This window comes from Nycticebus coucang, chromosome X, assembly GCF_027406575.1.
Source record: "Nycticebus coucang isolate mNycCou1 chromosome X, mNycCou1.pri, whole genome shotgun sequence".
Classification (NCBI taxonomy): domain Eukaryota; kingdom Metazoa; phylum Chordata; class Mammalia; order Primates; family Lorisidae; genus Nycticebus; species Nycticebus coucang.
Window position 1 is genome coordinate 81,067,830 of NC_069804.1, and position 27,460 is coordinate 81,095,289.

General features: G+C 40.2%; 1 protein-coding gene across 3 annotated transcripts in view; it reads right to left on the reverse strand.

Annotated features, from left to right (window-relative positions):
• HDAC8 (histone deacetylase 8) overlaps positions 1-27,460 on the reverse strand; it is a 418,507-nt gene that overhangs the window by 174,645 nt on the left and 216,402 nt on the right. For all 3 annotated transcript variants that reach the window (XM_053579625.1, XM_053579623.1, XM_053579624.1), the window contains one exon: positions 1,787-1,959. In XM_053579625.1, the coding sequence (XP_053435600.1) occupies positions 1,787-1,959 (173 nt within the window). The remainder of the gene's footprint in view (positions 1-1,786; positions 1,960-27,460) is intronic.

Genomic DNA, 27,460 nt, shown 5'->3' on the forward strand with positions numbered 1-27,460 from the left:
ATCAGTTGAATAAACGTGCTTTGCCATGCAAGCATTAGAACATTGGCCTTTAGCTAAATTACAAGAGTGTAAGGGTAAAATGGAATGATTTCCTAACTTCAGTGCAGCCTAAGAGAAATAGAATCTGGTCTATTTTAGGTAGGATGACCATATAAATTATTGTCCCAAATGATATACTTTTAATAGTAAAAGAGGATTCTATTAATCATTACACTGGGACAACATGTATAAACTGGGACATATGATCACTCTTTTCTTAAACTTTTCTAGTACTTAAAAGGCCAGAGATGTTGGAACTTTTAGAGTGTGTCTTTTAGGCCTCAATGGGGTTCGTTGTGTGGCCATCTCTATTAATTATGTGTTAACTGCAGCTGAGAATTTCAGTTAAATTGTATAGTATTAATTTAAATACTCCGGACATGGAAAAACTTGACTTTACACGATAGACTTATTAATATTTGGCATAATTATTTAATTTGAAAAAAAGTCATTTGCTTAGGTAGTGAGCTGTCACTGGTACACATATATGACTTGATTAGCAAAAATTTGATTAATGTACAAGTATTTTCAGGAATACACATACTATATAAGAAGAGTAATATGTAGTATATTCAAAAGCCAAAACTTTGGGCTGAGAAAGCAAAAAAGCTTTAGAAAATCCTAATAGGCTGTAGCCTCAAACAAAAGATGTATGTTGTAGAAAGGTCTTTTCTTTCCTTCTAGCTTTACTTGTATCATAATCATCATCCTTAGTGCCATCATGGAAAGTAATATGTTATGCAGTGCTTATCAATTTTATCTTTCTCTTGAGTTAATATATTACTCACCAGCATTTCATAAGAGGTTGTCTCTTATAAGCACCTTTCATATTGATCCCTCTAGGGTTTGAGGCTGCCAAAGGACCAGGCTTGTGCATTTATGTTGAATACTAATTTATTTATATAAGGGCTCCCTACAATTTTCCCTGATTTGATTTTAGAACAGCTTGACAAAACAACCATTAACTTTTCCATAACATACACATTTTAAGCCCAATCTGCTTGACCCTGTTATTTTAATATACCATCCATTCATCCAATGAAATAAAGATTGTGCCTGGTAGATAGACAGAAGAGTCTAAGAAGGCATCTTCAAAGATCATTGTGAAAAGTTCCTTTCTCAAATATATAAATGCTTCCATTAACAGACTCAGTTTTCTGTTGGTCAAGTAATACAATTAACAGTACATACTAAAGGTAAGAATGTACAAGAAACTCTTTGGGTCTCTGAATTTTGCTACATTATTATAAATCTATGATTTTGGGGGGAGAGTCATTCTTGAACTCAGCTTAGGTATTTAATTAATTCATGTGTGTGCTACTTATATGTGAGTAGAATCGGAATTTTAGTAGTGTGTTTCTAAAAAATAGTTATTAGACCTGAGAATCAGACTGTACTGAGAAAAGATGGATCAAAGTCTACTGGGGTTAATAACATCCTCTTAAGATCTGAGGAAACTTGAAACCTAGACTTCAGAAGGCCAATGCACACGCCAACCTGAGAAGTGTGTCAGAGTACATCCTTACGTTGAATCATAGAGGTGGCAGATTTCATTGACTCAGGCTTCTGGGCCACAGATAAATTGGTATTATCCAATCTAAGAAATCCAAGTTTTCCAAGTTCAGTGCTAATGGATAAAATTATCAGGGAAGGGAAGAGAAGGGAAGGGAAGGGAAGGGAACAGAATGGAAGGAAAAATGTGCAGGACGGTCAATAAATTCCCTTGGTAACCTTCCTTTATACTCACCTCCTCCCAAAACGAGTGTTGCCAATTGCCACTGAAGTATGTACTTAAGACACATGCCAATTCCCACGGGAGTCATGTTAAAGGAGCACATGGGATCTCCAGCTATTGTATCAGCTCCCAGCTGCAAGACCACTGCTTTGGGATTAAAGGCTTGGTATACCTCCTTTAGTACACTGTAAAAAAGAGAAAAAATACAAAATATCAGAAAAAGATAGGTAAGTTTGGTTTAGGTGGTGGTGGGGTGAGTTAGAGGTACAGTTGAATCAGCAAATAGAAAGAAAAAAAATCACAACCTGTCAAACTCATCAAATTTTCTACCTAAAAATGGTGAATCATACTGTATATAAATGATAATTTAATAAACATGACTTACAAAAAATTTCCCCCTACTTCCACCCTCACTAATGAACAAATTTGCCCTTCTGTTTTAAAACTCAGACTTAGGGCCAGGCGCAGTGGCTCATGCCTGTAGTTCTAGCATTCTGGGAGGCTGAGGTGGGTGGATTGCCTGAGCTCATGGGTTTGAGACCAGCCTGAGCCAGAGCAAGACCACTGTCTCTAAAAATAGCTGAGTGTTGTGCTGGGCACATGTAGTCCCAGCTACTCAGGAGGCTGAGGCAAGAGAATCACTTGAGCCCAGGAGTTTGAGGTTGCTTTGAGATATGATGCCACGGCACTCTACCCAGGGTAACAAAGTGAGACTCTGTCTCAAAAAAAAAACAACAAAAATCTCAGACTTCCTTGAAATATACACGTTAATTTAACTTCAATAGCTATAGTACATAATGTACACATTTACTCCATTTTAAAATCTGGGAAAATAAGACACATGTATATATTAAATAATTATTAAGGATTCTTTCTGATAATTTAAGATTGTGGCCATACTTAGAGTTTAGAACCTGGTTACCAGTGGGGGCTGGGGTTGAGGAGAACATGCTTTGAAAGCATAGATTTTGTTAGCCCACTTTTTATTATGCAAAAGGACTAGAGGGTTATATAATGCAGTCCTCCCCATTGCATGTATAACCAGGGTATTATAGGGAAGGGAACTGTAACAACTGATTTAAAATTATAAATCTGAAAATACCCTAAAAATCTTGACTGGGGTAATTAACTGTGTTCTGTTTAGTCTTTTGTGTCTGTACATCTTTTCTCTCTGAAGATCAAGGGGACCAAGTCTAGGTCTGGAATCAGAACCTGGTCCCCCTGAAACCAAGGTAGAAAGGACTTTATACCATCATTCTGACCACATGCACAGCAGTGAAGATGGAAAGAATCCTCACCTGGAGTCATCACAGTTGGCTGAATAGGGCTTCACTGTCCCTTGGAAAGTAAAGGTAACTTTTAAGACAATCAACATGCCCTGCTCCAGCCACATACTGGTAGCTGGCTGGTCAACGCATGGCTGAAGCCTGAGAAAACTCCTCGAGGGACTTGTCTTAATTGGACTTTGAACTTTGGGAAAAGGGGGGAAATGTCACAGGAAAAAGTAAAAACTTATATATATGTATTAGCCCACCACCATGATACTATTAAGGCCTGAGTAGAGAACCCAAGAAGAGTCACAGTCCCTAAAACCTCAGTGCTGAAAAGTAATTAATATTGGCACCTACAGAAACAAGCTGATATTGAGACTCCAAATTAAAATATATTGGAGTCTGAAAAGGGGGGAATGAGAGAGGATACCCAAGAAGGGTGAGGTCTAGGAGAACAGGTCTTCTCAAGGAGACCACAAGGATACATATGCAGGGTCCTCTCCATGGTGACTCAGCTCTTGGGAATTTGTAAACTTAACTTCCTTGAAACTTGGAAATTTTCAAATTCTGTGAAATCCTGTAGTTCCATAGGGGTGGGAATAGCATCTCCCACTTGATTCAATCTGGCCAATGAGAAGGGTACCTGTGGGGTGGAACTTTTTGACTGTCAATAAAAAGGGAAAGACCAAAGCAGTCGGGGAGCGTGGCCATTTGGAATTCTTCTATGCCTTAAGCTCCTGGCTGGTGAATAAAGCCCTTCCTCTTATATATATGTAAAAAAAAAGAACAAATTGTACTGGGTAACAATGAGCATAATTTTGTGTAGAATCATTCAGTGCTACTCAATAAACCTGTTTTTTTTTTTTTTTTTGATAGTTTGAAGAAAACTTATAGATGAAAAGTTAGATGTCAATATGACAGGTGACCTTAGTCAGGATTCCAGTATTATCATTAATTGAACAATGACAATGTCTAGAATGCATTCCTAAGAGTTATAAAGTCCCTACTCTCAAGGGGCTTACAATCTACTTTCCAGACAAAACATACACCAGTCCTCAAGGGCCTAAGTAACTCTCATAGAGACATATAAACAAGTGCAAATTAACATACTTCAGAGTTGAGAAAATACAGAGTCAAAAAGTGATCAAAAATGTCGAGGTTAATGACCCCCTCATAATCAACATGTCAAATTACAACAGTGTGGCAAAACCAGAAAAATCCCAGATCCTTCTGAAACTACAAAAGGAATTCAGGAACATAAAATGCTGTCTTCCCAAATTCATATGTAACCAGGGTATTGAAACTATTGAATAGTGCTTAGCCACAGAGGCATTCTTTGACTAAAAGGACTGTTTTGTTTCAATTTTTCATCTACACAAATATTGAGTGATTGCAGAGATTATAAGAATATTATAAAATTTATGACATATGATCCTTAATACAAGGATACTTAGTTCTATTCTCTTTCATGTGCTTATCTCCTGGATGCAGAGAAAAGACAAGCCACCTAAATAGTTAGGCAACATTTATTAAGCATCTATACATAGAGAATACCCCATTAACTGCTGTTGAGAGGGAGACACAGAGGAAGATATGATGTCTGTTCTAAAAAGGTCTCCAGTAAAGGAGAGGAGAGGAAGGTAAGCTAGACTAATGTTCTCTTCATTCATTCTTTCCTTCACCACACATTTACTGAATGCCCACTGTGAACTCAGCATATAACTGTACCAGAAGCTGCAGGAATAAAGATGAATATGGCATAAACCCTACCTTTATGTAGCCCAGAATAGATGGAAAGACACAGACTATGTCAATAAATAATTAACATACAATGATAAATGAACCATCAGAGATGGCACATAGGAGGAAGTAATCAACTTTTCCAGAGGATGTTAGAACAGGCTCTACAGAAGTAACTCCTGATGTAGGTCCTAAAAGATGAGAAGGACTATAGTGAGTCAACTCTCAAGAAAGCTAAAATAAAAAGAGTGGAAACGACAATTCTTGGTAAGGATGTGGATAAACTAGATCATTCATATATCTTGCTGGTGGGAATGTAAAATGGTATGGCTATTCTGGAAAATGGTTTGGCAGTTCTTATCAAAACTAAAAATAGACTTACCATATGACCTAGCAATTGTACTCATGGGCAATTTATTCCAGAGAAACTAAAACTTATTTTCATTCAGGAACTTGTACATTGATGTTCATAGCAATTTTATTTGTAATAGCCAAGAATGGGAAACAACTCAGGTGTACTTTAATAAGTACATGGTTAAACAAAATGTTTCATCCATACCATGGGATTGTTGCTCATCAATAAAAAGGAACAAACTATTGATACATGCAAAAAATCTGGATGGCTTCCAAGGGAATTATGCTAGGTGAATGAGGCCAATCTGAAAAGAATATATATTGCTCCATTTCCTTCACATTGTCAAATTTCTGGGCATAGAGTTTCTGGTAGTATTCAGAGATGATCTCTTGTATCTCTGTGGGATCAGTTCCTCAAAGAAAGCATAGGAAAAACACTGGAAGATATTGGCCTGGGGAAAGACTTCATGAAGAAGATTGCCATGGCAATTGCAACAACAACAAAAATAAACAAATGGGACTTCATTAAACTTAAAAGATTCTGTACAGCTAAGGAGACAACAACCAAGCAAAGAGACAACCTACACAATGGTAAAGGTAAAGGATATTTGCATATTTTGTATCAGACAAAAGCTTGACAACTAGGATCTACAGAGAACTCAAATTAATCCACATGAAAAAAAGCCAACAGGGCGGCACCTGTGGCTCAAGGAGTAGGGCGCTGGTCCCATATGCCGGAGGTGGCAGGTTCAAACCTAGCCCCGGCCAAAAAAAAAAAAAAAAAAAAAGAAAAAAAGCCAACAATCTCATGTATCAATGGGCAAGAGACATGAATAGAACCTTCTCTAAAGATGACAGATGAATGGCTAACAAACATATGAAAAAATGTTCATCATCCCTATATATTAGAGAAGTGCAAATCAAAACCACCTTGAGATACCATCTAACCCCAGTGAGAATGGCCCACATCACAAAATCTCTAAACTGCAGATGCTGGCGTGGATGTGGAGAAAAGGGAATACTTTTACACTGCTGATGGGACTGCAAACTAGTACAACCTTTCTGGAAGGAAGTATGGAGAAACCTCAAGCTAGACCTCCCATTTGATCCGGCAATCCCATTACTGGGCATCTACCCAGAAGGAAAAAAATCCTTTTATCATAAGGACACTTGTACTAGACTGTTTATTGCAGCTCAATTTACAATCGCCAAAATGTAGAAACAGCCTAAATGCCCACCAATCCAGGAATGGATTAATAAGCTGTGGTACAAGTATACCATGGAATACTATTCAGGTATTAAAAAAAAAAATGGAGACTTTACATCCTTCGTATTAACCTGGATGGAAGTGGAAGACATTATTCTTAGTAAAGCATCACAAGAATGGAGAAGCATGAATCCTATGTACTCAATTTTGATATGAGGACAATTAACGACAATTAAGGTTATGGAGGGGAAGGAAAAGCAGAGAGAGGGAAGGAGGGAGGGGTGTGGGGCCATGGTGCGTGCCACACCTTCTAGAGGCAAGACATGATTGCAAGAGGGACTTTACCTAACAAATGCAATCAGTGTAACCTGGCTTATTGTACCCTCAATGAATCCCCAACAATAAAAAAAAAGAATATATATTGCATGATTCCATTTATATTACATTTGTGAAATAGTAACTATAGAGATGGAGAATGGATTAGTGGTTGCCAGAGGTCAGGGATAGGTGTGACTATAAAGGGTTACGTGAGGGAGCCTTGTCGTGGTGGTACAATTCTGTATCTTGATTGTGGTTGTGGTTATAAAGACTACATGTGTGATAAAACTGCACAGAACTGTACACACACACACTTTCTCTCTCTCATATACACACACACACACACACAAGTGCATGTATAATTGATGAAATCTGAATGAGCTCTATGGATTGCACCTGTATTGATTTTTTGTTTTTGATGCTGTACTGTAATTGTGCAAGATGCCAACAATGGAGGGAGCAGAAAGAAGCAAGCATCAAATTTCCCTATACATTTCTTTGCCACTTCCCATAAATCTGTGATTATTCTACGATAAAAGGCTTTTTAAAAAGTACAGCAGTTTATAGGCATGTGGAATGAAGGTACGGGAGTTGGAGGCAAGGATGGTTGTAGTGGTTACTGGCTTAAGGTTCAGAGAGGGAAGCACATATGCAGGGCTTGAAACAGGGAATGGTGGGATGAAACTAGAGAAGCAAATGTTGTCCACGCCACGCAAGTGAATGAGTTTGAACTTTTGCTTAAAGGCTTGAAATGTCTCAAATGGTGTGTGTGTGTGTGTGTGTGTGTATGTGTGTATGTTGGGCTCATGATTAGATTTCCAATTTCTTGGGTGGGGGGCAGAGTCTTACTTTGTCACCCTTAACAGAGTGCTGTGGTATCACAGCTTACAGCAACCTCAAACTCTTGGGTTCAAGTGATCCTCTTGCCTCAGGCTCTCAAGTAGCTGGGATTACAGGTGCCGGCCATAATGCTTGGCTATTTTTTGAGATGGGGTTTTGCTCTGGCTCAGACTGGTCTTCAACTCATGAGCTCAGGCCATTCACCTGCCCCGGTCTCCCAGAGTGGTAGGTTTATAGGTGTGAGCCATTGTGCCCAGCCTAGATTCCCATTTTAAAGGTACTAGAGTCCTAGTATAGTATTGCTACCCTGAAGGTTGATTAGGGCTTTTGCAACCATCCAGGCTAGTGACAGCAAGGATGGGGAGGAAGAGATGAATTGGGGAGATATTTCCAAGGTACTACATAGTACTGCCAGAGTGAAACAAAAGAAAAGCTTATACATGTAATTTTCATGAGTGGTAATTAGGAGAGAGGAAAGGATAAAGGAAGTCAGGTGTTCCTGGAATAGTTGTTTCAATTATAGCAAGGTAGGGAAAAACCAGTCCTCAAAGGAGTTCTGATAAAGAGTGCTCTGGATGGGTAGAGAAAAGGTTAACTACAAGCTTTGGAAAAGGTATTTTGTACATAGTGATTGAAGTAAGGACAGACAGCATACAAAGGGCTGGATGGTGGACACTCTTGAATTCAAGACTGGAAGCTTTCATTTGATTTCATAGTCAACTTGGAGTCAGTTCTGATGTTGTTAAAAAGGTATGCTTAAGAACTTTCATTTTTGCTTGCATGTGAGTTGAAAGTAAGAGAGTCTGGAGGCAGAGGAGCTGGCAAAAGGGTATTGAAGCATTCTATGCATGAGGGCAACAGGAAGCAAGGTAAATTTAGAAAAAAATTAGGGAGCTAGGCGACAGAGTAGGAGTGGAGGGTTAAAGGAGAAAACACACACACACATTCCTCCAGAATTCCCAGGAGAGGAAATGAGAAATTAGCATATTCTTTTTCTTATTGCCATTTCCAAATCCAGTATTCTTCCCTCTCATCAATTTTTCCTCTTTGGAAGTCATACTTCAAAAAGTTATACTTGGTGTGGCGCCTGTAGCTCAGCAGCTAGGGTGCCAGCCACATACACCAGAGCTGGCGGGTTCGAATCCAGCTGGGCCTGCCAAACAACAATGACAACTACAACCAAAAAGTAGCCAGGTGTTGTGGCAGGCACCTGTAGTCCCAGCTACTTGGAAGGCTGAGGTATGAGAATTGCTTAAGCCCAAGAGTTTGAGGTTGCTGTGAGCTGTGACGACATGACATTCTACCCAGGGCGACAGCTTGAGACTCTGTCTCAAAAAAGAAAAAAGTTATACTCTACTCGTTATACTATCCAAATACTATCAGATTTCTTATCTATAGATTTATGATGTATTCTTTTACATCCCTTGAGGATTTTAGCACTTGGTCCACAAATTGTCTGTCTTTCCCTTTCTTTGTCATAATTTTCTGCAGTTCAATATTTATTCTCTCACTCAAACCTTGATTCAGGCACCTACTATGAATAATGCTGCTACAGACATTTGTGTGTAAGTTTTTACATGTTTCCAATTCACTTGTGTTACACCTAGGAGTAGAATTGCTGGGTCATATGGTAAATCTGCTGAACCTTTCAGGAACAGCAAGACTATTTTCCATAGTGGCTACACCATTTTACATTCCCACTAGCAATGCATGAAGGTTTCAATTTCACCATATCTTCACCAACACTTGTATTCTCTTTTCCATTTTGTTTTGAATTAATTATAGCTGTCCTAGTAGGTGGGGAGTGGTATCTCATTGTGGTTTTGGTTTGTATTTTCCTGATTAATGAAGTTGCATATCTTTCCATGCACTTATTAGAAATCTGTATAGCTTCTTTAGAGTAGCAATATCTATTTCAGTCTTTGGTCCATTTTAAAATTGGGCTTTTTTATTATTAAAGTATGCTTCTTTGGGGCCAGAAGTGATGGCTTACTCCTGTAATCCTAGCACTCTGGGAAGTTGAGGCAAGAGGATCCCTTGAGCTCAGGAGTTGGAGACCAGCCTGAGCAAGAGCAAGACCCATCTCTACTAATAATGGAAAACTAGCTGGGCATTGTGGTGGGCACCTGTAGTCCCAGCTGCTTAGGAGACTAAGGCAAGAGGACCACTTGAGACCAGGAGTTTGAGATTGCTGTGAGCTATGATGATGCCATGGCATTCTACCGAGGGCTACAGAGTGAGACTCTGATTCAAAAAAAGAAAAAAAAAAGTATGCTTCTTTTATTCAAAAAGTTCCATTTATGGCTTGGCACCTGTAGCTCACTGGCCACATACACTGGGGCTGGCGGGTTCAAATCTGGCCAGGGGCCTGACAAACAACAATGACAACTACAACAAAAAAATAGCCGGGCATTGTGGTAGGTGCCTGTAGTTCCAGCTACTTGGGAGTCTGAGGCAAGATAATCACTTAAACACAAGAGTTTGAGGTTGCTGTGAACTGTGATGCCACGGCCCTCTATGGAGGGCTACATAGTGAGACTCTGTCTCAAAAAAAAAAAAAAAAGTTCTATTTACAAAGTATGCTTACATCGTGCTTTAAAAACATGTATTAAATGTAAATAAATAATTATAGCAAGTTTATAAAAAGACTCATATCCTTTAAAACATTTCTTATCATTAAAAATAATTAAAAGGCTATGACTCACAGAAAAAAAAGGTGATAAACTGTCATTGCTCTGAAAGAGCATGTGATCTTTTAATTAATTAATTAATTATTTATTTTTTTGAGACAGAGTTTCACTCCATCTCTAGGCTAGAGTTCTGTGGCATTAGTCTAGCTCACAGCAACCTCAGATTCCTGGGTTCAAGTGATCCTTCAGACTCAGCCTCCCCATTAGCTGGGACTAAAGGTGCCCCACAATGCCTAGCTAAATTTTTTTGTTTTTTAAATTTTCTTTTTTTTTTGAGACAGAGTCTCACTTTGTTGCCCTGGGTAGAGCCATGGAGACATAGCTCACAGCAAACTCAGTCTCTTGGGCTCAAGCAATTCTCTTGCCTTAGATTCCGTGTAGCTGGGACTACAGGCATCTGCCACAACGCCCAGCTAGTTTTTCTATTTTTAGAAACAATGGGGTCTTGCTCTTGCTCAGGCTGGTCTCAAATGCTTGAGCTCAAGCAATCCACCTGCCTTTGCCCCTGACATTGTGGTGGGCTACTGGGTGGAGGCAGGAGAGAGCCTTTTCCGGTAAGGAAGCCTGGGCTGTGCTGCCCTGCCCAAGCTGGCCCAGACTCTGAGTAAGGGTAAGGGTAAGGGTAAGGGTAAGGGAGAGGGCAAGGGGGAAGGAGAGGAGGTGGAGTAGGTCGTGAGAAAGACAGCAGCCCCTTCAAAAACAGAGCCGGGCTGTCTTTTTAATATTGAATTGTAAGAGTTCTTAATATATTCTAAATGAAGTTCCTTATTAGATATATGATTTGTAAATATTTACTCCCTTTTTGTGGGCTATCTTTGCACTTTCTTGACAGTGTCCTGTGAAGCACCAGAGTTTTTGACAAAATCCATTTAACTATTTTTTTCTTTTATTGCTTATGCTTCTAGTGTCATGTCCAAAAGACCATTACCAACTTGAAGGTCTGTTGAAAAGTTACATCTGTGTTTTCTTCTAAGAGTTTTATAGTTTTATCTTTTACATTTAGGGGTTTTGGCTCAGTGCCTGTAGCTCAGTGGTTAGGGCGCCAGCCACATACACTGGGGCTGGCAGGTTCGAACCCAGCCTGGGCCTGCCAAAGAACAATGACAACTATAGCAAAAAAATAGCCAGGCATTGTGGTGGGCACCTGTAATCCCAGCTACTTGGGAGGTGTGGCAAGAGAATCACTTAAGCACAAGAGTTTGAGGTTGCTGTGAGCTGTGATGCCATAGTACTCTACTGAGGGCTACAAAGTGAGACTCTGTCTCAAAAAAAAAAAAAAAAAAACCAAAAAAACAACAACAAAAACCCCAACATTTAGGGGTTTTATCTATTTTGAATATTTTGTATATGGTGTGAGTTAAGATTCCAACTTTATTCTTTTGCATGTTGATATCCAGTTGTTCCAGCATCATCTGTTGAGAAGACTGTCCTTTCTCCCACTGAATGGGCTTAGTTAGCCCATTTATGTGAAATCAATTGACTATAAATATGTTTTTTCCCCTAGACTCTGAACTCTGTTCCATTGATCAATATGTCTGTGCACATGCCAGCATCACACTGTCTTGATTACCATAGCTTTGTAGTAAGTTTTGAAGTTGGGAAGTGTGAGTTTTCCAACTTTGTCCTCCTTCTTCAAAACTGGTTTGGCAAATATGGTTTGGATTTCCTTATAAACTTTAGGATCAACCTGTCAATGTATGCAGAAGTCAGTGATTTGCAGCTCTATTTTGACCATGCCAAATCTGTCATCTTACCTTTTCCATTCCCTATCTCTGTTAATGCTATTCATTTTTTCTGTCATTCTTCTTTAAAACTATGAAGCCCTTTCTGATTCCTTCCTTTTCCTTTTCCTGTTCCTGTTCAATTACCAGTCTTTTGCCCATCTCTCTCCCATTCCCTCCTCTCCACTCGCTCTGTTATATTCTAATCTAGTCCTTATGACCTCCTTTGTGGATCACACTAATGGTTTTCTAAATAGTTTTCCTGTCTCATGTCTTTTCCCTTCCCAATCCTTCACACACATTGCTATCAGATTAATTTTCCTTAGGGACATTTTTTTTTTTTTTTTGCAGTTTTTGGCCAGGGCCGGGTTTGAACCCGTCACCTCCAGTACATGGGGCCGGCGTCCTACTCCTTTGAGCCACAGATGCTGCCCCCTTAGAGACAGTTTTGATCAAGTCACTCAAAAATTGTCAATGTCCCTCTGTTGTCTTTAGATAACACGATTTTAGACTAAGATCCAAACCACTTCATGATCTGAATCTGGCTACCTTTTAAATCTTATTTTCCAATAGCCCCTTAACCTATACTATTCTGTAGGCCAGGCGTCCTCAAACTTTTTAAACAGGGGGCCAATTCACTGTCCCTCAGACTGTTGGAGGGCTGGACTATAGTTAAAACAAACAAACAAACAAAACTATGAACAAATTCCTATGCACACTGCACATATCTTATTTTGAAGTAAAGAACAAAACGGGAACAAATACAATTCACACCGCTTCATGTGGCCCGTGGGCTGCAGTTTGAGGACGCCTGCTGTAGGCAAAGTGAACTCTCTCCATTGTTCACTTCACTCACCTTGCATTTTCCTGCAAGTATGATTTTTGTCCTGTACTTCCTTCAGCCTGAAAGTCACCTTTCTATAAAACATCTCTATGTCATAACCATTCTTTAAAGTCTAGCTCAAATTTTATCTCCTTTATGAATGAAAATGATACTAATAATGATAAAATTTATTGAGCACTTCATTCAAAACAGAGAACTGTTCTATGTACTTTATATGAATTATCTCATTCAACGCTCATAATAATTCATAAGTGGTATGGTTTGGATATGGTTTGTTTGGCCCTGCCAAGTCTTATATTAAAATTTGATCCCCAAAAGTTAGAGGTGGGGACCAGCAGGAGGTGTTTGGGTCGTAGGGGTGGATTCCTCATGAATGGCTTGGTGCCACTCCCATGGGAGTGAATGAGTTTTTCCCTCTTAGTTCTGGTGAGATCTGGTTGTTCAAAATAATCTGGCACCTCTCTCCCCTCTCTCTTGCCTTCTCTCTCACCATGTGATATGCACACTACTTCCACCATAAGTGGAAGTAGTCGGAGTCCCTTGCCAGAAGCAGATGTTGGTACCAGATGCAGGTTTCTTGTATGGTCTGCAGAACTATGAGCCAAATAAACCCCCTTTCTTCATAAATTATCCAGCCTCAGGTACTCCTTTATAGCAGCACAAATTAACTAAGACAATAAAATAGGTATTATTTTAAATCCCCTTTTGCAGATAGGGAAACTGCAACACAGAGAGGTAAAGAAATCTGTACAAGACCACACAACTATTAAGTGGTAGAGTTGGTTTTCAAACTCAGGCAATCTGACATCAGAGTCTTCGCTCTAAACCACTACAATATACCTGCTTCCACATCTTACTGAGGTACTGTGCATCAGGTACTGAGCCAGCCACTTCACCCACATTATTTCATATAACAGAAATGGCCACCACAGCTTTACTGGGAGAGTGTTAATCTTCCCAAGCCAGCTCTGATCTTAATATTCCCTCACTTAAAAACCTTCAGTGGCTCCCCAAATGCTTACAAAATATGGTACAAATTTTCATAGCTAAGAATTCCAGCTCTTTCATGTCGTTCTCACACACTTTTACAATCTTTTTTGCAACTTCTCCCTCTCATGAATTTTTACAGTAGAGGCAAACTAAATCACTGCTATTCTTTGTACACAGATTAGCCTCTCCCAACTTTGATCTTGTACCCTCTGTGTAGAACGTCTTTCCCTACAACCTCTGCATATTCAAACTTGACCCAGATTTTAGAAACACACATACACATTCACATACTTCACACACTTTGTAAAGATATAGTAATTAGCTATCCTTTACAACCCAGATCAAATGTTACCTTCTCAATTAAGCCTTTTTCTGAAGTATTTTATCCCTTTAAATGCACACAGCATTCTCTTATTTTTTTTTACAATTTTCTATGTTTTATTTTATTCAAATGTTTGTGAATATGAAAATCAATCTCTATCTAACATTTTAAAATTTCCACTAACTTTCTTGAGGGTGGAATCAATACTTTACATACAGGAGGCATTCAATAAGTAGTCTTTAAATGAATAAATGAATGAAATATCACTCCAGATTGCTTTTGGGAAAGTTTCCCTAACCACTGTAACAGTACTGTTTGCTATACTGCAAATCATTAATTTTAGGTTTTGTAAAAGTATAAAATCTCTTATCCAGAAAGGAGGGGGAGGACAGGCATCTCATTACACTACATTAGTAACTTTCCTATAAACACACAAGATACTCATTTGAAATGCAGTTTTCTTGACAAGAAATCTGATCCTTCAGCATTCAGTACTCTGGTTTTCAGACAATGCTATGTAAATGAGGAAGAGAAGCTGCAGCAGCTGTTCCTATAGGCCTGGATTTGGGGGCAGGGTTGGTGCTGAGGAAGATAAAAGCCACAAGTGATGACGTTAATAATGTTTTTAGGGGGCGGCGCCTGTGGCTCAGTCGGTAAGGTGCCGGCCCCATATACCGAGGGTGGCGGGTTCAAACCCGGCCCCCGGCCAAACTGCAACCAAAAAATAGCCGGGCGTTGTGGTGGGTGCCTGTAGTCCCAGCTACTCGGGAGGCTGAGGCAAGAGAATCGCTTAAGCCCAGGAGTTGGAGGTTGCTGTGAGCTGTGTGAGGCCACGGCACTCTACCAAGGGCCATAAAGTGAGACTCTGTCTCTACAAAAAAAAAAAAAAAAAAAAAAGTTTTTAGATAAAAGAAAAGCCCAAGAGGCTCGGTGCCCGTAGCTCAGTGGTTAGGGTGCCAGACACATACACTGGGGCTGGGGGGTTCGAACTCAGCTCGGGCCTGCTAAATAACAATGACAACTACAACAAAAAAATAGCTGGGCATTGTGGCGGGAGCCTGTAGTCCCAGCTACTTGGGAGGCTGAGGCAAGAGAATCGCTTAAGCCTAAGACTTTGAGGTTGCTGTGAGCTATGACGTCACAGCATTCTACCTAGGGTGACATAGTGAGATTCGGTCTCAAAAATAAAGTAGAGTTAATCTCTTTTCTTTTATTCCATCATGATAGACCATAGCTTCTACTGTGTGCCCTTGAGGTACTCACTGAGGCCATTTTACCTCTAATAAAAGAGGATGAATGTGTTTTGTTTGTTATTTAAATAATTAAAATCCTAAAAGATTTATCTCAGGGCAATGGGATGCCACAGTGATGATGTTACAGTCACCTTGGATCAATGCTAGTGGTAGATCTGATAATCCCAACTTATTCTTCTAGCCCAGCCTCTGATGGGTACATGCTCCCAGCGGGTGCTCTCGCCTCACTTTATAGCTTGTGTACCAGCCTAGACCAGTTTTGTCTTCTTCACAGTTTTCAACAAGCACTCTAAGTACCCTCTAGAGCAGGGGTCCTCAAACTGCGAGCCGCAGGCCACATGAGGCGGTGTGATTGAATTTGTTTCCATTTTGTTTTTTTACTTCAAAGTAAGATATGTGCAGTGTGTATAGGAATTTATTCATAGTTTTTTTTTTTTTTAAACTATAGTCCGGCCCTCCAATGGTCTGAGGGACAGTGAATTGGCCCCCTGTTTAAAAAGTTTGAGGATGCCTGCAGAGTCTAGAGACTCCTTCAATAGTTTAAAGAAATGAGAAATTCAAACCTGAAAAACCAAGAAGGGTAGGATGCAGAGGAAGGGAAGAAATATTTACTATTAATGCTGTGAGCCCCAAAGTCAGTCTGAGAAAAGTTATTGCCAGTAGCAAAACCCCTTTCTAAGATAAATTTAAAACCTTTTGCATTTGATAGGATTCAGAGGGGGATTGTGTTAAGGACCCAAAGTATCACTAATCAGTCCCAAAGGGAAACCATTCAACTTTTCATAGGCATGTTTTCTTTAAATTCCCACAATCCTATCTCAACTCAGGTACTGCTGACTCATTCTGCAACAACTCAACCTGCCAGGGAATATAGCATGTGGTAAATGCTTCAGTGACTCCTGAATATCTATTACAAATGGTTCTGGAGAAGAATGCCTACTGGCCCCAGGGTGTGAGCTCTGAAAGCGAAGGATATCCAAAGGAAGGGATAGGAGAGCTGGACAAAATCTTTCTGCTGCGGAGGTAATATTGGAGCTCTTGGCCTGGCTAGCCATTAGGAGTAAGATTCATTCTAGAGAAATGTATGAGAGCAGTATATGCCGACTTCTAATTCAACGAACCATTTTCTGAAAAACATTTTGACATTGTGAGAGAATTAAGAAGGAAATCAGAGACAGGCTCTTCCCATGTCACCCTGATCATAGCTCACTGCAGCTTCAAACTCCTGGCCTTGAGAAGCTATTCTCCTTCTTCAGCCTCCTGTGTAGCTGGGACTACAGGAATTATTCTTTCAGTGATGTTGGGAAAAGATACCTAGATCTTGGAAGGTAGTTGAACCATGCAGGGAAGGAAAAATAAAATTGAGGAGTTTTTGTCTTAGAGAATATCATTTGTCAGATTTATTTGATTAAGAGTGTGAAGATTTCTTTAACAAGAGCATCGCCCAGGCTAGTCTCAAACTCCTAAAGTCAAGTGACCCTCCTGCCTTGGTCTCCAAGATTGCTAAGATTACAAGCATGAGCCATCGCACCTGACCCAAAATTTTTTGCACTAAAAATAAACTTGTACTAACTTGTTAGAATAATATCGCTGAATAGGAAGGATCTAGTTTGAAGTAGTAAGGATAAGACATCAGTTTGTAAAGAACCCCTATCACAGCATCATGAAATCTTCTAAAACTGAAGCAAGAACAAACATCAAATTTATGGTGAATCTTGGGTGGAAGAATGGTGAAATCACTGACGCTTTACAAAATGTTTATGGGGACAGTGCCCCAAAGAAATCATCAGTTACCAAATGGATAGCTTCTTTTAAGAAGGGATGAGATGATGTTGAAAATGAAACCCACCATGGTAGACATAAGTTTGCAGGAAAAGAAAATTGACTTCTTCATGCCCTGATTGAAGAGGTCCAATAATTAATAGTAGAAAACAATAGCCAGTACTATAGACATCTCAATTGGTTCAGTTTACACAGTTCTGACTGAAAGATAAAAATTGAGCAAACATTTCACTTAATGGGTTCCAAAACCTTTGTGCTCAAATCAGTTCCAGACAAGAGTGTTTTCAATGGAAATTTTAAACAAGATCCTGAAGCAGTTCTTCACAGTATTGTGACAGGAGATGGGATGTGCCATTACCAGTACGATTTTAAACACAAAGCACAGTCAAAGCAGTGGCTACCAAAAATGTAGAAGTGGTCCAGCCAAAGCAAAAGAGGATAAAGGAAGAGCAAAGGTGACGGCAGCAGTTTTGGGGAAATGCTCAAGGCATTTTGCATATTGACTTTCCTGGGGGCTTTTGGTGGGATTACAGGCAAGAGCCAGATCTTTCAATTTAAATTGTCATAGCAATAGAAAGCTACTTATGCTTGAAATGGAATGTTTCTACTTTGGGTTAAAGAACGAGAGTGTTTTGAGAAGCTCAGCGAAAACTTTAGCAGAAAAACACCCACGAAAGCTTCACCAAATAATCTACCAGGACAGTGCTCCTGGCAATTTTGCAAGAGTTTCAATGGGAAATGATTAGACATCAATCTAACAATCTTGATCTGACTCCTTTTGACTTTGTTTCCTAATCTTTAAAAAGTCTTTAAAGGCTACTCATGTGGTTAAATTCCCAGGACTTTCAGTTCTTTAGGGGTGGACTAAATGGCTGATAACTGCTTACAAAGGATTTTGAACTTGATGGAGTTTATGTTGAGAAATAATATTTATGTTTTTCAATTTTATCTTTTAATTCTACTTTCCATGAACTTTTTGAAGTACCTGTCCATGTCCCAAGGGACATTCTTGGGACTACTTGGGTTGACTTATATTAATATTGACTTAAGTTGATTTTCTGTTTCTTAAATTTATACAAACATAAGTTGATAAAACTATGTTTATGGCTCAGCGTCTGTAGCTCAGCAGTTAGGGTGGCAGCCGTGTACACTGAAGGTGGCAGGTTTGAGCCCAGGCTGGGCCTGCCAAACAACAATGACAACTATAACCAAAAAACAGCCTGGTGTTGTGGTGGGCGCCTGTAGTCCCAGCTACTTGGGAGGCTGAGGCAAGAGAATAGCTTAAGCCTGAGAGTTGGAGTTTGCTGTGAGCTGTGACACCACGACCAAGGGGGACATGGTGAGACTCTGTTTTGAAAAAAAAAAAAAAAAAAACAAACAAAACTTTGTTTATAGCCCTAAATGAAAAGATGTATAAAATAAATGCATTCAAAAACCATAAAAAAAAAAAAACAACAAAAAAAACAAATGGTTCTGGGATGCAGGGAATTGTGGAGAGGCATGATGGTGGTGGGAGGTCCCTACAGTGAGGATGATGTGTCATTTTGTTGGGGGCCCCAAGTACCTCTTGGAAATATCTAAGACACTCAATTTCCTATAAGTTTCTTTTTCTGCATTTAGCATCAGACAAGCTGTACTGATTCCATGAACTAAAATACACAAAACAAAAATTCCAAACTCATAAAATAAAAACTAACTTCAGACCCCTAATCCAACCAACCAATTGACTAACCAACTAGCAAACAACCTCACAGCCCTTTTGCTGTTTTAATTTTCACAAGGTAGTTTCTTGACATTTTAAAGGGGCATCTTTTCTCTCACTGCTGAGTCCATTATACAGAAACATAGACTCTAATTGGCATCTCTTTCTAACATTCCTTGTAGTAAGTAATTCTACTCATCAATTATATGTCACCTAGGCAACAGAAAGGGCTATGCACTATTTTTAGCATATTATTACTTATTCTTGCTATACCTCTTGGAAGCAAACCATTTTCATTCACACAAGGGAAAATGAGTCATCCAGGACCTTACCAGTGGCCTGGAGTGAATCGTCAGAGCTAGAATTAGAACACTAATTCTAATTTGAATTCAATACTCTCTAGCTCTCTTCATTCTAAAAGGCCAGAAACCTCTGAAAGCAGAGTGTATATTATCTGGGCAGGGGGTAGGGTGGGTGGAAATGTAGGCTAGTTTAGAGAGTTAAGCTAAAAAAAAAGAAAAAGAAAGAAACAAAATGGAAAAAGACATAAAGAAACTACCTTGTGAAATGAATCCCAAAGCTAGCTGTGCTAATGGCCCTTTATTTGATCTGGGGTCAGTCACTGTGCTATGCTCTGTAACCACCAGGATTGCTCATCGTGCAAATTTCATTCTGCTTTGTCACATCATTTGATCAGATATGTCCCTTTTTGCAACACCCACAGCCCACAGTTCAGGGAGAACACTAGACTTGGAGTCAGATTAACTTGGATCTAGCATTTGTGTGGCAACTTGGAGAAATCACTTCATTGAACCTCAGTTTCCTTCTCTATAAAAACAACAATAATATTCTCTCCCTCACAGGGTTATTGCGAAGATTAAATAATATAACATTTGTGAAAGTCTTTTCCCAGCAACAGGCATATAATAAGTATGCCATAATGCAGAATGAATAAATGAATGGCCTTAAGTCAGGCCCTTTGAGTGCTATGTTAATCCTTTCATCCCACTAGGATACTGGTGAGTTCAGCATAGTGCACCAGAGCAGTGACTTCCTGGATAGTACTCAAATGGTCCCCAAAGGCAGAGAGAAATTTCATAGTGTCACTGCCCAGTTATACCTATTCTGGGAATATAGTAATTCATTTTCCAGTGCTACCAATCTATTACTTTTCACCAAACACAAAATTCACTGGAAGAAGAGCAGAAACACAAGTGCCTTTCTGTTATATAGAGATTGGGAGAATATATTATTTAAATTGAAATCGACTTCTCTGATTTCTTAGGAAAAAGTCAGATTGGAAGCCAAAGAGCTATTTGGCCTTTGCAGACCCTGGATAGTGATGCCCTTGGGGGAAAGGGGAGAGCTGGAGTAATTTCAAACTGTAGTCACAACATTTGTGTGTATTTACTGCTTGCACTTAATGCTCTCTTAGTTTTTACTCTCTAAGCCTTGAAGAATTCACAGTTCACCTAGAGTACAGTTTAATACATATGGGTAGAAAATATAGGCCTATCTTTGCTTCTCCGTTCCTAATCATATTTTCTATCCTCCCTATATAATTGATACTTCTTCTTTTTCAACTCAATTGCTTGGCTTTTCAAACTTAGGTGGACAATAATGATTTGTTAATAATAAACATTTCCCTAGCCCTTCCTTTATCCTTCTTTATTCCTCAGGGCCTCCCTAAGATTCAAAGCTGAAATCCTGCCATATAGTTAGCACCTGGTGCAGCTCATCAAAATATAATATCTTTTCCCAGATGACTGGAAATCTCTGCAATGCCGTCACACAATGAGGTGTGCAAGAGTTTGGAGATTGATTTTCATCATTAACTTGATATTGCATGGTCTTTGTCATGCTTAAAAAGAAATGCCTTTTTATTACTTTTAAGTACTGCACACAGAACAACTCCAGCTCATCATATTTTATCAGTTATTTTCTGGGGCAGGATGCATTTTAAACATGTCTATAGTAGAGTGTCTGGTGGATCATTTAGGATCAGTGTCCTGTTGCTTGATGAAATCCAGATCACTTCAATGAAATCCAGATGGGGAAACTGGATCTCTGGCAATGGCTGCCAGATCTTCTCCATATGAAATCTCTCTGGTCTGTATGCAGATTCAATACTCCATATCCTGGAAATCCCAAACCAAGCAAGTAGAGCTCCACTTCTTAGTTACTGGACTAAACACAGGGAAGCAATTCATTCTGCCTTGAGGAAATAAGCATTTCTTACATACATCTATATTGGCACAAAAAGGGCTGGCTAAGCAAATTAACAGTGTAAACAGGATTGTACTGGGATATGTCTGTCCTAGTTATGAGAATAAACTTTGTGCACATTCACTTACATACAAATAATTGATATGCTAATTACAAATGTTTCCTAAAGTCCCTTCCCGGAGGTGCTGTACTATGCTGTTAGTCCAGTTTGAATTAATAGCATGTCCAATGCTTGAAAGTAATAAAAGTGCATTACGAGTATGCCATGATTCTGACTGGTTTTCCTCTAATTGGGCTGAGTTAGTGAGGTTTGTCTATATTTAGATAGGATATTTTTCCACTCACCACTAACATATTTAAGACAGTCTCCCTCTTCTCTAAATGTCACCCATCCCTCGCTATCTTCCCTAGGATGCTTGTATATGGAGCTAGCATGTACAACTCTCTTTGCCTCTGGCTCACCAAGCAATGGCACTTGCATCCTCTGTAGGCAAACATCCTGCCATTTGCTTCTTAACTTGTTAGCTGGCTATTTAATGTAGTTTTCTTGAGGAGTTTTTTTCTTTAGATTGTCTGTAAGTACCAATGGTCATGGCGCTTTCCTGATAGCACAATGGGTAACAGTGCACATAGAGCAAGACCAGCCAAACAGAACATCAAGCTTTTTCATCAGAGGCTGGATACCAGATTTAACTAAATCTCTGTACAGTCCATGTTAACAGAACACCATAGGGCAGCTCATCAGTCCTGGAAGCTGTCAGATATACACAATGTTAGGCATAGTCATTCACAGCTACAACATGTTGAAGCAGAGCCTAAACAGTAGTTTTTCTAGGCTAGACAGTAGAGACAGAGCAGTGACTAAAGAAAATAGGAAGAGGAGGAGAAGGATTAGGGTGGTGGTAGGAGGTGCTTGGTGGAGAGCAGTTGAGAAGAGTAAAAGGAATTTTGATGTAGAACATCCCATGAAGCACAGATAGTCAGGTTTGGGTTTATTTCAGGACATCCCTATGTTAAAGGATGCAATTTTCAAGATTTCCATTTTGTAGCAAGGTCTTCCTGTGTCAGGAAAGTTTCAGAACATGATCTAGTACCAGAACCTACTGAATTGCTGCCAAAGAACTGGGTCACTTTCTCCAGGGGGCAGTGATCAGTCAGCATTAAGACATCAGCGAGAGTCTCATCAGAGCAACAGAACAAACCCAAGAATTCCAGAATATTGTCCTTCTTGACACAAATGAAACAATGTCACCTATGAAGATCTGTTTGCTTGGGGTAGGGGTAGGGAGCAGATGTGGTGGCAGGGCTACCTGGGGTAGTTCAGGAACCGGTCATGAAAGATAGTGGTTGAGACGGCTAGGAGAATATTATAAGAACTGTACCTCTAACAACCTGGATTTAAAGCCCTAATGATAAGGTAAAGGAAAGTCCTAGTTTTCTGCTACAACCTTAAATAAGTCCTGAGGGCAGGCAAGGTAAGCTCTTTGACTGAAGGTTCAGGAAAACTCAGATAATGAAGCACAGTAATCCCTTCCTCCAAATTACCCTATATGTGGAGGCACTTAATGCCTTTTGATTTACTATGTTAAAAGACACATCAAATTAGGAGGAATAAATGAATGGCCCACTTTGGACTCATTTCTACCTATGGCTAACATTAATAGTGAATTTAATTAGTGTCTGAGTCATCCATTTTCTAGAAACAATAGGTAATTTTATATTTCCTATACCACAGAGAGGCAGGATAGAAGTTTATCAAATAGAACAAAAGTGTTTAACACAAATACCTTACTGAGGCCTAAGTTCAAAGTGCAAGGCTTACACAATGAATGCAGCTTCTGTTAACTATCACTGGGCCAGAGTGAGCTAGTCAGTTTCAAGCTAGTGTAATAGAGGCAAAGGCCTGAAAAAGAGCAAAAGTTTTATGAACTGTCTCTTCAAAACCCTCTCACCCTCACTGGAAATTTAAAACCTGTATTCCTGCTCAAAACCAGTAATCAAAGCAGCAGAAAAGTGTTCTTTGTCTTTTTTTTCTAGTATCTTAAACTGCAGGAGATGGCTTAACAGAATTGTCTGGACAGAGGTCACAGATGATCTTCACTAGAAATACTATAGTTAAATAGCAATAGTCTGGGGCTATAAACCCCCTTCTAAAAGCTCTGTTTTTCTGATTATAGAAATGACAATGGTTCTTTAAGATGCGAGTCTGCCATCCTCCTCATTTGCTGGCAAATTAATAAACCTCTCTTTCCTTTTCTTCAAACTGCTTCTCCTTGTTCTCTGCTCAGCTGCTGGGACCAGTACTGAACTTTTGGTAACAGAATTTGTTGTCCTTGGGTGGGCCCATGGGTGCCTTGATAGAATGGCACACTGTGACTACTGCCATGGCTGCAAGAGGTGGAGAGCAGCCCCAGGTGAAGCTGTTGGTCTTTGCCATTAGGAGCAGCTTTTTTTTTTTTTTTTTTTTTTGAGATGGAGTTTCATTTTGTCATCCATAGTAGAGTGCTATGGCGTCATAGTTCACAGCAATCTCCAACTCTTGGGCTCAAGCAATTATCTTGTCTCAGCCTTCTGAGTAACAGGGACTACAGGCGCCCACCACCATGCTCAGCTATTTTTAGAGCTGGGGTCTCGCTCTTGCTCAGGTTGGTCTTGAACCTGTGAGCTCAGGGCAATCTAACTGCCTTGGCCTCCCAGAGGGCTAGGATCACAGGCATGAACCACCACGCCTGGCATGGAGTAGCATCTTTTCATGGTGAGAGAATAAGGGACTTTCTCAGAAGCTACTGGATCCTGTTTAGCACTAGGGAACTACGTCTCTCCCTGCGTGATTTACACACAGCTCCATGCAACCTGAACCTTGCAGAGGAAGAGGAAACAGATCTGGGAAGTGTTGCCAACACCTCAATCATTTGTTAAGTTCCCTGGTGTGCATACCAAGACTATTCATTTCATCCATTTGGGGAAGATTTTTGAACTTTCCAACACTGGAGCAGGGCATTTGTTTGTAGGTGTCATTTGGGGGTGGAAGTCACAGTTGAGGAGTTCATTCCCCTTGAATTAGGAGATGTTGATTTTCATTTGTGCAGTTCCTATTTGTTTGGTAAGGCTTTGGCATTAAGATGATTTGTGTTGGGACTTCCCTGTATCGTCTGTCATGTTGCGTTTGTCATTGTTCGTCAACACGGGAGGCTCCATTTCTGTTCCATCTGAAAGCCCCTTAGGGAGAATCTTGGCTGGATGGCCAACTTATGGCTATAAGTACATGTCTGAAAGAGAATGGTGTTATTGTAATTCAATGTATGTGTTGGAGTGTGAGGAGAATTGGCTGTTGAATGGAACCTTAAATTATACTATTTTACAACTGCAATTATTTTGTCAAAGGTCAGGTAAATGGGACAAGATCCCACATGTATAATCTTTCATGTAATTACATGATAAAGAAGCTGAAAGGCTGCCTGATAAAATTGGAGAGATTAACCAAGTTGGATCTTATGAACCTGCTTCCCATCTGCCAGCTCCTCATCTGCTAGGGGAGGCATCATTAGCTTGGCTGTGCTGTTTGAGCTCACGCTGCTGGGTCACAGAGTACACTGACAGAAGCAGCTTTCTCCTTGCTAGAGCCCTGTGACCAGCCTGGGAAGTGGTCTTACACAGAGCTCAGCCAGGGACAACTGCCACTGCCTGCTACCACAGCCATCTTGGCACCATGAGAAGAGCTGGGAGGGTGCAACTGGGATTCCTTTTCTTTTTTTGGTGGGGGACTAATTCTTTAATCCCATGCCCACTAGGTTATGATTAGGGAGTGGGAATGGTCACTACCTCTATGACCTGACAGGGAATGTAAATTTGGCCAGAGGTCACCTGTAGCTGGGGCAGGGCAATTTCTATTAAGGCAATATTAGATAGGGGGCTTGAGTGGGCTAGGATGGCTGGCAGGGTATTATTGGCCTTACACGAATTGGGATCCTAATGCTGATACAGATGGTGTGAGAATAACTGAGAGTGTATTCTTGCAGGCTTCCAGGAGGGAGTGCCTGCCTACATGGAAGAGTTTAAACAAAGTCCAACAAAAAGCTAACAAAGGTCCCTCTGAGTTTTTGGAATGCATCTGAGGCATATTGGAAACATACAGATGTAGATCCAAAGGCCCCTGAAATTGTGCGCATAGTTAATATGACTTTTATAGCATGGAGTGCTTCATATATATGGAAGAAGCTGCAGCATGTGGAAGGGGCAAGTGGCATGAATCCCTCACAGCTTGTTTATATAGCCTTTAAAGTATGTAATACTAGAGAAGAAAAGAAACATAAACCTATGTGTTTCTGTTAACTGCACCAACTAAGGGTCTTTTGAGACAGTCAAAAGGAAAGGGCAGAAAAAGTCAGCCCAGACTGAAGTACAATCAGTGTGCTTTTTGTAAAGAGAGGACATTGGAAAGAACACTGCCCCAAATTGCAAAGGGCTCCAGGTAACAATAAATTCCCAGGAAAGCAAATGGTTTAAGTCTAGGACTCAGATTATGAGGGATAGGGGCTGAGGCTCCATACTTCACTAGTGGCTCTACTCCATATAGCCCCACAGAAGCCCCAGGTATGGTTAACAATGGGGACTTTTTAATTGATACAAGAGTACAGCCACCACAAAGCCACATGGGCAGAAATGGTCTGGGGCACCCTTATGTTGACCACTGTCCTTAGCACCCTGGGATGAGCTGTGTATAGTACTCCATGAGCCTGGCCTGGGGCAGAGGTCAGGCAGTGGTGAGACAGCCATACTCATTGCTGCAGGCCCAGGAAGCGGGCCCTGGGGAGTCACTGCCAGAGCTAGTGCTGGTCCTGCTACCACCTCTGTCACTGTATCTGTGACTCTGGCAACCCTGATATTCTTGGTGGCCATGTTGGACCTGGGTGAGCAGCAGGAACATCAAAAGCATTCCAGAAGCAGCAAAAGCTCACCTCCAAGGGTACTTCCAACCACTTGCAGGTCACTTTTAAATACCAGGGCCTGGAGAAGCATATAGAAGGCTGCCACTACAGAACACTTCATTTTGAAGTTTGGGCCTCAGTAGACTTACTTGCACATCATTGCAGCATTTGCAAGAAGCTATCAAAAAGTGAGTAAGACCCCAGGACATGTAGGAAAAATTAAAATTCTCCATACCAGTGAGTATAGATTTGTACAGGATGTACATGTCATTAATAACTATATACAAGTGACTATGAATGATACTTAGTCACACTTGAATGGCATATCCTGAGCCTAGGATGACTTCGCAATACTACTGGATTATGTCATCTCAGGGGTTTAAAAACTCTTTTATCCTATTTAGTGAGAGCTTAGCAAAAGATTTGTGGAACCTGCAATTGGACCAAAGAATGAGATTTAGAATCTTAGTACAGATGTTGGAAACATCCCAGGGCCAGTGACATACTTGTCAAAGCAACTGGACAATACTGTGAGAGGGTAGCCTCCTTGCTTGTGGGTAGCAGCTACTTGTGATTAGCTGGAGAATAACCCTTTACAGGATGATTGTTTAGACGTTGTATTCTAGCAGGATGGATCTGTCTGATCAGCTGATGCCAGAGCTAGATAAGGGTCTTTTCACTGATGGAGCAGCCTTAAAGGGCTAGATATGTAATAGTCATGGAACAATGAGTACTAGAAGCAATGGCACTACCACCTGGGACTTCAGCCCAGAAAGCTGAGCTGATTGCTTTAACCAGAGCTTTTCAGGTATCCAGAGAAAAAAGGTAAACATTTATAGGGACTCTAAATATGCTTTTATGGTTGTATGTACTCATGGTGCCATTTGGAAGGAAAGGGGGCTCCTGATGGGTGAATTGATTTCACTGAGATGCCTACCTGTATTAGTAGATACCTTTTCAGACTGGGTAAAGGCTTTCCCTATCCAAATGGAGAGACAATATGAAGTTACCACAATCTTTCTGGAGGAATTCATTCTGAGGCTCTCTTTCCTACATATAGAGTGATGATGGACCCTCCTTTATATTGGGGGTAACTCAGCAAGTAAGCAAAATTGATGCAGAAAAACCCATTTAAAGTGGGATAAGGTGCTGCTGCTCACTCTCTGCTTGATAAGGGTAACTCCCAGAAGCAGGCTTATGATAAGCCCCTATGAAATAGTTTATGAGAGACCCTTCCTAGCACCCTGAGGTTAAATAATGGTAATATAACCCATAAGTGAAGAAAACATAATAATGCAATATATCAAACAAATGGGTTAGATACTAACCACCATACATGAGTTTGACTCTTTCAGGTCCTCCTCCCAGTTGGAGGCACCCTTCTACCCCTTTAAACCAGGAAACTGTGTGTTACTTAAAGCCCGGAAATAATAAGAACCCAAACAACAACTGGAAGAGAAGTGGAAGGGACCCTATGAAGTGCTTCTAACAACTCACA